The 17,012-nt window shown below is 37.1% G+C and overlaps 1 protein-coding gene across 5 annotated transcripts in view; it reads left to right on the top strand.

Annotated features, from left to right (window-relative positions):
- Nucleotides 1-17,012, top strand: part of dlgap2b (discs, large homolog-associated protein 2b) — a 122,163-nt gene that overhangs the window by 60,263 nt on the left and 44,888 nt on the right. For all 5 annotated transcript variants that reach the window (XM_083562238.1, XM_083562239.1, XM_083562240.1 and 2 more), the window contains exon 2: nt 2,362-3,491. In XM_083562238.1, the coding sequence (XP_083418364.1) occupies nt 2,433-3,491 (1,059 nt within the window). In that variant the 5' untranslated portion in view covers nt 2,362-2,432. The remainder of the gene's footprint in view (nt 1-2,361; nt 3,492-17,012) is intronic.

Genomic DNA, 17,012 nt, shown 5'->3' with positions numbered 1-17,012 from the left:
TGGCTAATGTGGATGAGACAGAGGGAGTAATCAATGTAAACATGACAGAGAACAGAGACATTCCTGATCATCATCATCTCTTCTCTGCTTGTGTTCTATATGGTGGTTGTTCAGCCTGGATAACTTCATTATGTAACAAAATGTAAAATTCTTTTGTATTCATATATTGATACTGTGAGGTCCAGTTACCAGCATGACACTAAAACAGGTAGTAATAATGGCTACTTTTTTTTATTTAAGAACATGTCAGAGCCCAAATTTCTTTACTTTAACTTGAGTGAAAAGGTGTAGTCAGTGCTTTAACTTTTACCAGAGTCTTTTAAAACATGAATCTCTGTACTTCTATTCGAGTAAAGGATGTGTCTATTTATGTCATCTCTGGTTATGCTCGTTCTGTACATTTACACCAGCATATTCAGAATATTTTTTAGATCTAGTGGATGTCCTTTCCCTTTTTTTGGCTAATAACTTTAAACTGTAGAATTCGAATTTAGACATTTGTAATGTTGATTCTTGTATCAGTCCTATATTCAAAAGTTATTAATTAATTTATGAAAAAACTGTAATGCATTTTAAAACTTTCCGACTTTAATTTTGCTGGATTCTTTCGCCTTTTAATTGAAACCTTTTTTTTTTTTTTTTATCGACACTATAACAACTATAATTTCTCAGTACATTTTCCAACCCTGAGTGTGACTAAGGCAGAATGAGAGCAGAATTAGAGAAAGACAGGAGGTTATTTGAGGCATTTCACTGCTTGCTGACCTCTCCGCTGGATTTTGAGCATCTCTTTCTAAAACCACTTTTTTATGCCTTCTAAAACACGGAGTTTGTGTAGGCAGCTGATTTTAATCAGACTCACTGTTATGCAAAGGCATCTAAGAAAGATGTAAACAGAAATATATTTACTTCAGTATTCATTTCATTTCAAAACATTTATACACATATTTTTTACACAATGATGTGGCACATGAACACACAATAAAATATCATACCTATACAGTTTCAGTACTATGGCAAGTACAACACAACACAGAAGGAAAGTATCAGAATGAATCTGCATTACTTTGCAAAATTGAACAGACCATGTAATTTTAAGTCCAGAGTAGTGTCTGTCGCTATGTCATCTCATATGTTTGAGGGCAGTGAGTAACATTTATAAACGACTAACAATTAGGTTAATTAACTTATGAAATTAGGTGAAATTTAGAGCTGGCATTGAACTAAAAAAAGATTTTTAGGGTTCATGTAATTAACAGCACCATCTGAAGTTATTTTATGGACTGGTCTTTGCTGACTTGGCCTTTTAGAGCCATTAGTATTTTTACTTTGTTTCTGTACTTAAGTACACTTTCCTAGTCTTATATCTTGCTTTTTACTCCACTCTATTTCAGAAAATCACGATGTTTCTCACTACTTTTAAGTGAACATACTGGTATAAATTGTGCTAAATCTAAATATCTTGTTACAAGACCACCAGCATAACCCCATGATTCCCATGAGTTTTCAGAGAGTAAGGGTACTTCCAATGTTGCCTGTAACACTAGAAAATCTTCGATAAAAAGGTTTACATGAGAATAAAACAAATTGCATAAAGTGTTTAAATATAGTTTGCATAGACTAATACTTTTACTTTTTCTATAATTAAGTCCAAATTAGGTACTTTTGCACTTGCAAAAGTGGAAATTTAAAAGGAGTCATTTTACTTATACTTAAGTACACGAATAGTGTACTTTATACATCACTGACTGGTGTGTGTAAGATGAACAAACGATATAGACTGACACAAACCTGTCCTCTGTTTGCCATCAACCAACATATTAAATCTACTTGTTTGTTTAATTATCAGGTTCATTTTGTATTTTTTTGTCTTTAGTAAATAATCGATAGAATAGATCTGATAAACATCTTATAACAGTATATAAATAGTTTTTCTGGTTCATAACAATTTCTGGATATGTGGTTGAGGGTATAATAGTTTTACGCATAGTTATATAGAATTCCTTTTCAGGCCTTTTGTGATCAGAAACAGTGAATCAGAAACAGACCTTTTGTGAATCAGAACTATGAATATCTCCAAAAAGGGAAAGACCTTTTGGTTTTTTTAATTTCCAGTCAGTATTGTTTATATTGCAACTATCTGAGAGAAGGATAAGTATGTAAAGTATATTGACTTTATGAATGAAGGGAAAGAAGAGCTTCAGGGTCAAGAGTATATAAGGGTTCCATATTATTCTTTGTATGAGCAATGCTGTTAGGGACAGTCTAATTAGCATATTCAAGATTTCTGCTTAAAATATAATGTAAGTGCTGCAGTCTTTCTCTTTCACTCCACTTACTTTTTGTTCATTTTTTTCACAGACCCCCCACCTACCCCTTGGTCACCCTCCCTACATTTCAATGAGGACAGAAACCTGCCTCGAACTGGGAACATGAAGGGCTTATCGGGCAGCCGTGGCCAGCATCATCAGCTCCCCATGCCTCACTCCCCGTGTGGCCTGGTGGAGTTTGATCGACCTCATGATATTCATGGCGTTCACTCATCTGACATCCGTCACGCGTACCTGCTCAGCCCCACAGACAGCTGTGCCATGGACTACCAGCACCACCAGCGCTACTCTCCTCGTAGCTCTATTCACTCTGACTGCATGATGCTTTCACCAACAGTGCTGCAACCCACTGGCACTGCCGATCACATATCCAGCAGCACGTTTCCCAGAATGCACTATGGTTCCCAGTACTATGACTCAGCCTCCCGAGATGACTGTGCTACCATCACCACATCAGCCACTCCTGCTGCTGTTGCCTCATCATATGCCTCTCATCATGCTGTCATTAAGAGCAATCGCATTCCTGCCAACCTCCTGGATCAATTTGAGAAGCAGATTCCAGTGCACCGCGATGGTTTTCACACATTACAGTACCAGCGAACTTCCGCTCCCGAGCAACGCAGTGAGAGTCCTGGACGAATCCGGCACCTGGTGCACTCTGTCCAAAAACTCTTCACCAAATCTCACTCCCTGGAGGGCTCATCAAAGATTAATGGTGCTAAAGGGGAGAGTGGAGCCCACCACCACCACCACAGTGGCCACCACTCATCCAAACATGGGATCAAACGCAGCAAGAGCAAGGAACGCAAGCATCGCTCAGGTAGCTGGTGGAGCTCTGATGATAACCTGGACAGCGATGGCACTTACCGTACTCCCAGTGGCATGAGCCGGCACCATGCAGGCCATTGTATCTCTGAATCTGTACGTCCTCACTTTGGTGACCACTCACTCAAAACCTCCAAGAGCAGCAATGATGTAAAGTGTTCGGCCTGTGAACATCTTGCTATGCCACCAGAAGGAAAGTTTATGAAAAGGAGCTCCTGGTCCACACTAACTGTCAGCCAGGCCAAAGAAGCATACAGAAAGTCCTCCCTTAACCTGGACAAGGCCACAGTCCATGAAGATCTAAAGTCCTCGCTACGTGCCAGTCATTATTTGCAGGTTGGTAGAGTATTTAGTTGATCTTTGGCTTAAAATTTTGGTGATTGTGATAAGATTGGTGTTCATATTAAGTGAACACTATCGTTATCAGATGGAGAAAGTGTGTTTTTTTTCTTACTTTGGTATCAAAGAGTTTGTTATGTTAGAAAATCAATAGACAACAGTGTTAATTTGATATGTCTCAGTTAATTTGTAGTTTAATTGCAAAGAAGGACATACAATGATATATCATCTCCACAGTGTACACTGTAGTGAAAGGTAATGATAGCCATAAACACTGTAATGTACATTTAAGAATATGTAGATCATTTCTAATGTAGAAAGGGATAGGTTTATTGCCTGATTTGTTCTTTAATAGACAGATGATGTTTATTAGATGCTATGCTAGATTATACTTCACCTTGATTTTTTAAAAAAAAATTAAAATGTCTAAGAAATTGTGGTTTTGATGATATTAATTCCTTTTTTCTGATTGGGTTTTTAAAGCTGCAGGTTGGAAAGCCATCTCAGCAAAACAGGCAACATACTTTACTGAGCCAGTGCCTTACTGCAGCCAAAGGAAACAAATATTTAGTTTGTGCCTTTTGCAATTACTTTGAGGGATTATGCTGGTTTTTGGTTGTTTTCTTCTAACATTCCTTGGGAATTTCTTTCAGTGCATTTTGATTTTAATTACAAACTTAGGACATTGTTTATGGATAACGCTGCTTTGAGTGATCATTTTTTTATATTTTTCTAGTAGTGCTTTTCTGTACCTATATTGTGGAATGATATAATAATCATATACTACACAATTGTATTGTGTAGTATTTACTAATACATATTTACTAATTCATTTACATTTTCTAATAACACTAAAGCTAATTAATATAATACAGTTGATATAGTTTATACCATATGATGTAGTTTATCAAATATATATATTTTGCAGAATAGTAAGAAGAACAAATATTCTTTGGTGGATTTTTTTTAAATATGCTGTTTAGCAGGGTGATGATTAATGTGTTGATTGAGCCAATTTTTAATAATTTTTAATAATTATGGCATTAAATTACAAGAGCCTAAGCAAGTCAGCTTTATAAGTATTTAATGTTAATATTAAGATTGTGATTTACTGGTTGATCATAGTTAAGAAATGTTCGATGAAGATTTTTGTAGAGAAAAAGCATAATTTCTTGTAAGATGATGAGATCATGTCCATACAGTGAGCTCAATCCAATATATTGTGAATCAGCAAGTTAAACTAACTTGAACTAGCATTTTACTCTCTTCCACAATACACTTTTTGAGGATTTAAGTTGCTAAAGTTCTTATTTATTGGTGACAAAAAACAAACAAACAAACAAAAATTCTGAACTGTATATAAGGATATTTAGAGTGAGGTGCCTTCAGGTCCACATTAAAAGTCTTGTGAAAGTAACTATAGTCTTACCAAAGAGAGCGGTAAAGAGTGCCCTGAATCAGGAGCCAGGAACGTGTCAATATTCACATTTCACATATGTACCTACATAGCAGTTACTCCAGAGAGCAAAAATAAGGTAAATCAGATTAAATAAACTCAAGTCCTATATCCTTCTTTAGATTATTAGATCAGCTCGACCTGCTGATGCGTGTAAACCTGAGATTTATTAGATCTGATAACTGTTTCTGTGACTGTTTTCAGGTTTAGTCTATAACAGTATCAGATATGATTTATCACTGTCTGTGATGATACCTGTGAATATTAATATTTGTCAATTTCACTCTTTTTCTGTCTTTGTCATGACATCACTTTGCACAATTTAAACACAGTGATATTATTGTTTGACAACTGAAGACTATAATAATTTTGATGAGACTGCTGTAGTGATGATTAAAAGAAAACGATTCTTTCACAGTATTTTGCTAGACTATATCATGCTTTTGTATCTGATAATAAATAATAAACCACTTGGTTATCAAACAACATGAAGAGGACACATTACTTGATATAGTCAAAACAGATTCGAAACTAAAGTGTAGCAAAAAAAGTAATCAAATTTGTCGCAGAAAATCACAGCAGTCTCCCTCCTGTCTAACAGGACTCTATTAATAGTCCAGAATTCTAGTCAGCTTCCAATTAATCACACATTCCTTCAGCATATCTCACTTGATTTATTTAAGGACTTATATTCTTACAATTATTGTGAAGACTTGCAAATCTCTTAGCAAGTCCAAGCTGTGTCATTATGTTTTCTGGACAGTTCTTTCAACTTTTACATTTTGGGTTTCCCTCAGGCATAGTATGTTTTATTCTGGTACATACTGGTGACCTCTGCTCATTTATTATTATTATTATTATTATTTATTTTTATTAATATTTATTTTTATTATAGTTTGTGTTTTTGAATATTAGCACATTGGGCCTGATCTTCTTCTAAAGTTATATGCAAATGTTTGTGCAAACCAAACTGAAGAAAAGTTTTCTGCCGCACGTACATACTGGGTTTATTCATAATTGTGTGCATATGTTGAGCTCAGTAGTTAAGGTGCTGAGTTAATGATCAGAAGGTCAGGGGTTTAAGCCTTGGTATTGCCAAGCTGCCACTCTTGGGCTCTTGAGCAAGGCACTTAACCCTCTGTGCTTCAGTTGCACTGTATCATGGCTGACGCTGCACTCTGACCCCAGCTTCCTAACAAGTTGGGATATGTGAAGGGAAGAATTTCACTAAGCAATAATGTATTTGTGACAAATAAAGGCTATTCTTCATCTTCTTAATTACCCATAATGTGCAAAGCATGCTCTGGACCCAGCTCATTTTCATTTACTGTAGTGATCCCACAAAATGCCATAAAGTTGAACAGACAGCTGGTAGCACAACATTTATTACAATAAATTAATTAATACACTGAAAAAGTGTAATTTTATCTAAAAAAATTTCAAACAATACAACAATAATAGAAATAATGATAGAAATAAAAATAAATAATGATGATGATAATGATTATTATTATAAGCAAGTATTAAATCTGTCAGCCACAAATGTTTTTTTATGGCAGTTATGATTAGTTTCAATATATGTTTTTCTCGCCATCTCTCTGGATAATAGCATATAAATAAGCTTACAACAAAAAACTTAAACCCCAAAAGTATATTTTATTTATAAATGTGTAGAAATCCATGCAATATGAAATAAATTTGAAGGCAGTCAAGTTAAGATTAGGTAAACTAGTTACGTAAATTTACACACACCTGTGAGCGTAAATAAAATACAAACATTTTCTGATTTTTACAGGATTTTTAACGAATACCACATTTTTTGTAAATGCTTGTCTAAAGGATTTCCACTGAAATACTGTATGTTCTGTACTGTAAGTTTGAGAGAATTGAGCATCATTTTAAAATAGTGTTAGAGCATCATTCACAAATATCTTCCACTTTAGTAGAGTCCATGCAAGTTTGCCAACAAGCAAATAAACAAAGTAAAAAATCCAACAATAAAAACGACAGTAATTTGAAACGCCTTCACAAACCTCTTCAGCGGAAGGTTCAGTTGGAAATATATTGACTGCATGTATACAGGTTTGCATTTCAAAACTCTTTCTGAATCACTGTGCTATTAATTCATCACCTCACCCCACTCATACAAAAAGAGGAGTTGTTTGAAAAAGTGCTGTCATTTATACAGGTGCATTATTCAATGGCCATTGCACGCTTTTGTTACCAGTCCGCTACACAACTATTAAACGGCTGGTGTCAAGACTTTTGAAGTTTTGACCAACCCACATTGGATGAAGACCAAGCTGAACAACCTGTTAACTGTGCAGAAGAAAAAAAAAAAACACTCCCCAGCAAGCAAGTCCACTCGATGGCTATTTGTAATGAGTTGACTTTTAAAGCCTATTGTGGGATCAATGAGTAATGTCAATCAGAACATGTGAAAAGGCAAGTAAGGATTAATCGAACAAAATACCTCATTAGATCAAGAATGTGTTTCAAGCAAGGACTCCCACTGTATACTGTATGCGAGGCTTCAGAATAATCAAAATAAAAAAGGGGATATTGAAGCTATTGAATGAACTCAATGGAGTAGAAACAAAAAAAGTAATAAGGAACATAACTGTTTGTACCTTAAAAATTAATGCTTATTACAGTGCAAAACTTATCAAATGTTTAATCAAATCCTATGTACAGATAAGCATTTGTTATTCCTCCATCAGTAAGTGCAGTTTACCCACTTTGTACAGAGTCCTGAAATGGACGCAGTAATTATCAGGACCTTGTTAAAGCATTCCAAAAAAACTAAAGCTTTTCAAGAACTTTCCTCACATTTGCCATTGGCCTTCCCTATAATCCTACTTCAGGGGGGTGCAAACCCCTTGCAGTTAAGCTTGTTCTTTACTTCTCATGAATGCATTAAATGGAGGATATGTACATTATGCAGTGAATCTTGTTGACATCAGATCGTTCAATTTTCTGGCAGCAGTTTGCTCTCACTTCATAGAAAAAAAGGGAAAGAGGTGCTTAGGCCATGCATTGATTACAGGGGTTTAAATGCAGTAGCAGTTAAATATAGTTATAACTTTCCATTCTTGAATAAATAATTGGTTCTGCTGTTTTTTTATATGCAGTGCCAGTATTTTAATTTGCAAATGAGTTGTTAGTGTGTTTACTCATAGTACCAGATGTTTTTTGGGGATAGTATATGCAATGGTCAATGTCCGTTTGGCCTTCTAGTTATATGTTATATTATATTAGTATAAATTATTCGCAATACAATTTGTGGAAGAAAATGGTATCTGGAAAAACTTATTGCATCCCTAGTCAGTTGGGTACTCATGGATGAAATTCACAACTTCTGTTCCAGAGATCTCTCCAAAAAACCTTATTTGCCTGAATCCTTGCAAGACCAAGTCATGCCATGGGTGAAGTGTCCTTTCCATCAATATGTTGCTTGTTTTCTGCTGCTTTCATTTTATTTTAATATTTCATTTATATTCAGTCCGTGGTGGTCTAGTGGTTAGGATTCGGCGCTCTCACCGCCGCAGGCCCGGGTTCGATTCCCAAGCCAATGCACTCTTAGTGCCGGTCTCAAGCCCGGATAAATGGGGAGGGTTGCGTTAGGAAGAGCATCCAGCATAAAACATGCGCCAAATCAAACATGCAGATCACTAATAAGGATGATCCGCTGTGGCGACCCCTAATGGAAGAAGCCGCAAGAAAGTTTATTTATCTTCAGTAATTGCATTATCTTTGTCAGGGTCATGGTGGAGCTGGAAGATCTACATATGGCTTTTAAGTAATTTTTTTATGTGTGCAAAAATAATCTGATGAACACTGTTATTTTTATAATAATAATAATATTAATAATATTAATTTATTAAAACTGACTTTATCAAAACAATTTTACAATGCAAATGGGAAGGTTAAATTGTCAATTTCTATTGTACACAATATTGTGCTCAATTCAAACAACTGTAGTAAATGCTAAAATCTGATTTTAAATTTATATAATTTAAGAATATTCACATATGACATTGAGATCACTATCTGACAAAAACATTGAGATCCAAAACAATTAAATGGAGATCAAATTGTATGGCAATTGCCAAGAATTTTGTGGACCTTTTTATTATTTAAACTATCTAAAAAACGCATAGATCAGTTAATGTTAAAAAGTATAAAGAAGCAATTTCTCGTATTTTATTCCACTGATCCTAGATATGGTTCTTCTTTTTTTTCTTTCGGCTGCTCCCATTAGGGGTCGCCACAGCAGATCATCCGTCTCCATACCACCCTGTCCTCTACAGCTGCCTCTTTCACACCAACTACCTGCATGTCTTCCCTCACCACATCCATGAACCTCCTCCTTGGCCTTCCTCTTTTCCTCCTTCCTGGTGGCTCCATCCTCAGCATTCTCCTACCAATATACCCCATGTCCCTTCTCTGCACATGCCCAAACCATCTCAATTTCAATCTCGCCTCCCTCACCTTGTCACCAAAACGTCCAACATGCGCTGTCCCTCTAATAAACTCATTTCTAATCCTGTCCATCCTCGTCACTCCCAACGAAAACCTTAACATCTTCAGCTCTGCTACCTCCAGCTCCGCCTCCTGCCTTTTACTCAATGCCACTGTCTCTAAACCATACAACATTGCAGGTCTCACCACAGACCTATAAACTATCTTTTTGATTCTTGCAGATACCCTACTATCACAAATCACTCCTGTCACTCTTCTCCACCCACTCCACCCTGCCTGCACACTTTTCTTTACTTCCCTAACACACACTCCATTACTTTGCACTGTTGACCCCAGGTACCTGAACTCCACCACCTTCTCCACCTCTTCTCCCTGCAACCGCACCACTCCACTGCCCTCCCTCTCATTTACACACATGTACTCTGTCTTACTCCTATTGACTTTCATTCCCCTCATCTCCAGCGTGTACCTCCACCTCTCCAGGCTCTTCTCAACCTGCTCACTACTCTCACCACAAATCACAATTTCATCTGCAAACATCATAGTCCAGGGAGACTCCTGTCTGACCTTGTCCGTGAACCTGTCCATCACCACTGCAAACAGGAAAGGGCTCAGGGCCGATCCTTGATGCAGTCCAACCTTCATGCAGTCCAACCTTCAACTGATCCTAGATATGTAGATGTTAAAAATGTTGCTCTACGTATATATGTGTGCATGTGTCTGTGTGTGTTGATAAACAAGAAAAGTAATTGTCTGGAAATTGAACGACATCTGGCTTCTTCGGGTTGCAGAAAAAACAGGCTCAGTTTAGAATGCAGCATTTACAATAAAAGCCCTCCTACTATGAGGACGCATAAGACGATGATTATCAGCAACAGGGAAATGGAATACAACAACCATAGCATAATAAAAGCATAATAAAATCAGTTTAAGCAAGTCTAAATCACTCTCCACAAAATCTACCTATAGATCTACTCAAATAAGTAAAATCACCAGGTGTGTAAAATAATGTTAAGTGTGTCATGGTAAGGCAGAAGACAATGAAAATTACATGAAAATGAAACAAAATGGCAAAATGTCCACTTAGTGTCTGATGTCATTTCTGCCATTTCTGTTTGTTTGGTCAACATAAAAACCAAAAACCACAATAATTTGCATGTCATTTTATTCAAGAGAGAGCATATATCCAATTTGTATACTTTGCAAAACAGAAGAAAAATTTATTTTAGAGTAAATATCTGCATGAGTGCCAGGAATAAATTTCAGAAAGTCTAAGCAAATTTACATAATCTACCATCAGGAAGTCTTGCCATATTAATTATATAACCATATAAAGTAACCATAACAATTTGGTAAAAGTACAGTATTTAACATGCTATAAATTCAAGATCCTTGAGTTTGGACTGTTCTTTTTGCATAAATCCTCTTAATCTGAACAATAACATGAGAACAGTATTTTCAGATTTAGCCCTCAGTTGTGCTATAAAATTGTGTTCTTTGATTACTTATTAAAATGACTGTAATCAAGAGTAATGACATTAATCAGTTTTGTGCTTCCTAAACTAGTTATAACTAGTATTTTCTGTCTTTAGACACATCTGAGCCAGGTAATAAAGGCTGTGGAGAAATTGGAACAGAAAAACAGCTGTCTATGCAACTGTTAGCTATTAGCGAACCAACTATTTATTTAGCTGATATTTGTCAGTACAAGCTAATAAGAAATTAATTACACAATATCAAAAAGAATAGTCAAGAAAGGCAGTCAACTAGGAAAAGTCACTGATAAAAGTAAATTAAAAGATGTATACATATTCCACCATTACAGGATGTATACATACTCCAACTAGACCATGGGTCGGGAACGACTTCAGGTAACGTATGTAACCCTGGATCCCTGAGGGAATGAGACGCTGTGTCAACAATACTTTGGAAACGCTTCCGAGTGTCCACACTAGACCAGTAGACCAGCCTGCAGATGTCTCTGAGAGAAACTCCAGAGGACAATGCCTTAGAGGCCGTCACACAGCGAGTAGAGTGAGCTTTGACCTCGAAAGGTGCGGGGAGACCAGAGGACTCGTAAGAGGATGAGATAGCATCCACGATTCACCTGCTGAGGGTCTTCTTGTTTACAGGGTGACCCTTCCTAAAAAGGCCATAGCAGACAAACTGCTGCTTCCACTTCCTCTACAATTCCATTCTGTGGACCTATGACACTGGACAGAGTCGGTTGAACTTTTCCTGGTCCGGGGCCTGAAAAGTGGGAAAAAAGAATGCCTGGAGCACGACAGGTCATGGGGCGACATGGGCACCTTGTGAACATACCCTGGTCTGGTGTAGAGGAAGGCACTGGCCATGCCTGGAGTAAAGTCCAGGTAGGAAGGGGCCACAGAAAGGGCTTGAAGATCCCCTACTCTCTTGAGAAAGGAGATGGCCAGAAAAAAACACAGTCTTAACTGTAAGAAACCTTAAAGGCACCTCGGGCAAATGCTCAAAGAGAGGCTCAGACAGGGCCTTCAGAACAACAGCCAAGTCTAACTCAGGCACTCTAGGTCAGACTGGAGGCCTCAGCCTGGGATCCCCAGACAGTCTCAAAGGGTCATGATTTGGCCGAAGCCCTCTTATTGAAGATGATTTTTTTCTAATCCGTCAGCTCCCTGGGCTTCGGCCTAGGATCTCTAGCAGGGGACGCTCTGTCTCTGCATATCACAATGGGTGGATGTGCTGGGCTGGGACTGGGGCTGGGGCTGGGGCTGCACTCGCTGGGATGCCGCCCAGAAGTAGTCTCTTTAAACCGATGCATCGTCCCATAACTGCACTCTTTCATCCCTAGAACGTTAGCGTAGAGAGAGACATTGGGGCTGAAGAGGCGGGCTGAAAAAGGATTAGCCCAGGACCTGGACACCTCAGTGAGTTGATTTTTTAAAAAAAAGGAAATACATTCTTTGCAAACCAGACAGAGCAGAGCACCAGAGCTTTCAATAAAAGCACATGTTTCTGTCCACTCATTTTGAGACTTTCGATGTTCCTCTGAATTTCTTCTTTTCGCCACTCACCACTCACTTATTGGTGTCGTGAAGCTTAACACAGCACCGCATACACTCATTATTTGGAAAAACGTAATATTATTGTAAAATGACTTTTTATTAATTTTGATTCGCTGTAAAACAAAGGAATTTCAATAGTTTTTTCTGTAGGGAAATGAATTCTGGTGATGGTTATATATATATTTTTAACAATAAAATGTTAGTGAAGGGAGACAGAGAACCATGTAATTTTTGTCAAAAAGCCACAGGTTCCTGACCACTGACCTAGACCAATAAACAGTGCTCTTACTGTAGTTACTGTGGATTGTATAATACATTTCTATCTAATACCAATCTACAGTAAATCATTACCAGTTTTGGTTTCCATGGATTTCAAACACTGGTTGTGTGACTGTGAGTCATACAGGGTTGCTCATTCAATCACTGCATATTGTAGGCAGTTAGTGGTTTGTTGCATGAAAAAAAAAAAAGAAAGCCCATCTAAATTTGCAGGTAAAAATGAGAACATCATACAAAAAAGCTACTGATATGTAGAAACATAGAAAAAAACATAGAAAAAAAATACACCGATCAATACGCAACGCAGAGTTTGGAGTGAACAGAAAGAAACCGACCCTAAAAAAGCCTTAAGGTTGTTTGTTAGAATGCCCAACTAATACTGCTTTGCAGTGAACATTGCACAATGTGTAGATGGAAACCTAATGCACACATGTTAGCATGCTGCTAGAACCTGCTAGTGTGTTAACGATAGGGAATGAGGGAAAAAAAAGAATCCACATATAATATATATGTGGTCTGGACATGTTTGGGAAAAATTGGTTGTAAAATAGGTTGTAACAGGATAGTATTTATTGCATATTCTGAATCACTTTTTGTCCTTGTCAGAAAGCCTTGTCATCTGTATGCATGCTACCTGTAGGTATCCATGTTGAAATGTATTTATTTGTAAGTTATAGGTTTTGTAATTGTTATTATTGTTCATAATAATATTTAAGTCTTACACCAGTCTAGCTTATTGTAATATATATGTTTAGTGTACATGCTGCAAGCTAGGGCTGTTAAATAGGCAGCTTATATCCTGTTTCATTTGATTTCATTCTGCCAATTTATATCTTCTTTAAAAGAATACAGAAAACAGAAAAAAGGTGGCACAGTGATGCAACCCCGTATAGCTCCAGGGTTCATAATTAGATCCAGAACTTGGGTTAGTGTCTGTGCAGAGATGTTCTAGAAGATCAATGAAAATAATTTATAAATGGTTGTGATTTACAATGTGTGCATTGTCGAATAGAAAAATGCAGCAGAAGATTTTTTTAGTTTGAAGTAATAGCTATAACTGTTTAATACAATTATTCTAATCTTTGGATACAGCTAGGCAGCATCATTCTTATACCTCTCAGTTTGAGAGGGAATCATCATCACTCAAGCTGTCACCTTGCCCATCTCTACATCTATTAGATTACATTACATTTTAAGTTAAACTTTTGCTGGTGCAAGGGATTTTATTATGCTCTTTCTCAAAACACTAGCCTACCTTTGGATGGTACAGTGGATTGCTCAAAGTTTACACTAAACACAAGGGTATACCATTGCATATGTGTGCATCCCTGTTGCTATGAAAACCTGAAATTAGAAATCTGTTATCAATTATTTTTTTTATCAGAAGTTACCTGTGGATCTCACCTGTATGCAATAGGTTTATAATGGCCATGTTTATGAAATGAGTCTCCAATTCCAGAATTTGGAACCACTTACTGTGCTTCAAGGAGAAAAAAAAAAGACCAAGAATGATTACAGCTGCTGTAACACAAGTGAAAACATAAACTTGTTATTGCAGTATAAGAGAAATAACACCCTGCAGATTATGCTGTAATGTGAAAATACTCCACCCTGGTATGTGTTATAAGCCCGTTATAGTTTGTTGTGGGTTACGTAACACACTGAAGTGTCACATGATCTCAGTATAAATACGTACAGCAAACAACCCTTAGGTTACAGTCAGAATCACATACACCAATGAGCTTTCAAAAACACCTTTATCATTATTATTGTATCAAATGAAATCCTTGAAAATGCTGAGTTTATATGTTTTCAAAATTCCAGTTTTATTGTCTGTTGATTCTTGCATTGTCTGTCAAAGTGTTATTTTGTACAATTTGCTGCTTAGCCAAAAATTTCAAATAAAAAAACAAAACTTCTAGCAAGCTAAATAATGCACTGAATCTGAGCTGCACATTGGCCTAAATCACATTTCAAACTTTTAAAAGTTTTCTTAAATGCCCTTTAATGTTTAGAATAAATTCTAATAAGAATAATATCTGATAAACATTGGTCCTTGGAATACAGCCAAAATACAGATAAGGATGAGCCTAATGAGAGATGCCTGTCTTGTTAATCATTTTACCAGCTGATGAAACAGCTTTTCTTTATGGCTGTCTTTAAAATTGATTCATTTTGTTTCTATACAACTGCAGCACATCATTACGGTATTCCTGTGGGAGCAGCAAAATGCATAGAAAGCAGATTACTGTCAGCGATGTCAGTGCTGATAAAACTTTGAAACAAGATATAAACAGGCTGCCTCATTATCTTGGTGAGATGCTGAGATTTGAGCATAGGACTTTTTAGAGATACTACTAGTCTCACATGGTTCTTTCTACACACTGTGCTATGTGGAGGGTTTTTACACTTTATCATTCACATTGGCTTTTTCAAAAGCTTGTAATGTTTCAGGCTCAAACCTCACATAGTGGACATTTCAGCTTCTTTCATGAAGATAAAACAGAGGACAAGACATGAATAAATGTGATAATAGGGTAACGACTAAGAGTCTTTTCATTGCTGATCATGAACTGGCTAGGTAATACTGATCATTTTTTGTTCTATTTTAAATGACTCTCTTAATAAATTCATAAGGATTACAGCAAATAAGGATGATGTGAATGGATCCTATGATGGCATTCTAAAGCTCCTGACTGCTATAATATTTTGTTCATTAAGTCAGCACTAGCTGATTTATAGACAAATTACTGAACATGCAAAATATAAGCTCTTTTGATCCTACGGAGGAAAAACCTCCCTATCAATAGAATTATACTGAGGATAGAGCTGCCAGGAAGGCCAAGAAGTAGGTTTGTGGATGTGGTGAGGGAAAACGTGCAGGTGGTTGTTTTGAAACCGACAGATGTAGAGGAGAGAGTGATATGGAGACTGATGATCCGCTGTTGCGACCCCTAACAGGAGCAGCCGAAAGAGGAAGATGATGTTGGAGGTATAAACCTCCCAGTTTCATGCTACAATGTCACATTTTATTAAATCCAAATTGGTTCAGTTGAACAGGTTTTGGTTTGCATAAGTGCAATATGATGCTAGAAATTCTACCTTGTAATAACTCTATGTCCCTATGCTCATAGACCAGAAAATACCTTAGAAGTGTAGTAGTGCTCATTTAATTTAAGTCTGGAACTGACAGGGGACAGAGTCCCACCCACTCAAAAAGTAGGCGATTGCTTAGACCATTGCATCACTCTAGATAGCAAAAGGTTTTCCAACAGACTATCATTTTTGATTATTTTGCAGATTGCACACCTCCTCCGTATTACTGGCACACATCCTATCAAAATCGATGACTCTCTCTGCAAAAACGTGTTTCAAGATGTATGAGAAAATATTCTCAGCTGTGTCAAAGTGTAACAGCAAAAACGACAGAATGTCAGTTAAGGTATATTCACAAGAGAAGGGCCTTTGCTTCAGCACTTACATTTCTGCAGATCAAATGTAACTATTATTATTAAATATATTGCTCAGTTCTACCCAGTGGTGGACGAAGGACACAAAGAATGTTGTTGAGTAAAAGTAGAGATAGAGTAGGTAAAATATTACTCCTGTAAAAGTAAAAGTGCTCCCTTTAAAATTTTACTTAAGTAAAAAAACAAAAGTATTTGCCTTCAAATGTACTTAAGCTAGGGGGGTTGCCGATCGGAAGGTCTGGGGTTCAAGCCCCGGTATCGCCAAGCTGCCACTCTTTGGCCCTTGAGCAAGGCCCTTAACCCTCTATGCTCCGGGGGTCCCTTACGAGGGAAATATCAAGGTCCGTGACGTCGGAGTGACATGGGGCCGCCTTCCCGTGGGCTCACCACCTACAGGAGGGACCGTAAGGGACGGTGCTGTGAGGATTGGGCAGAAGGCGGGGGCCTGCTTAGACTGCTGCCCCCGCGACCCGAATTACGGATAAGCGGGAGAAAATGAATGAATGAATGAATGAATGTACTTAAGCTATAATGTTCCAATTATCATCTTTTTTTAGGACTTTTGCTTAATTATCTCAGTTTTGTGTGAAAAGATTCTGATGTTACTCTTAGCACATCAATCTATTGATAGAATGATATTAATGAGTCAAACAATGATTGATATCTAATAAATTATTATGAGCCCAAAACCTTCTTTTTCAACGACCTCAAAAAAAAAAATCACGCAAATAAGACCACGTGTGTTGTAGGCAAATTAAAGTCAGGAGTTTCTTCTCTCATTTATTCC

The sequence above is a fragment of the Silurus aristotelis genome (genome assembly GCF_946808225.1).
Source record: "Silurus aristotelis genome assembly, chromosome: 15".
Lineage (NCBI taxonomy): Eukaryota > Metazoa > Chordata > Actinopteri > Siluriformes > Siluridae > Silurus > Silurus aristotelis.
This window is presented reverse-complemented; position numbering and strand designations above follow the sequence as displayed.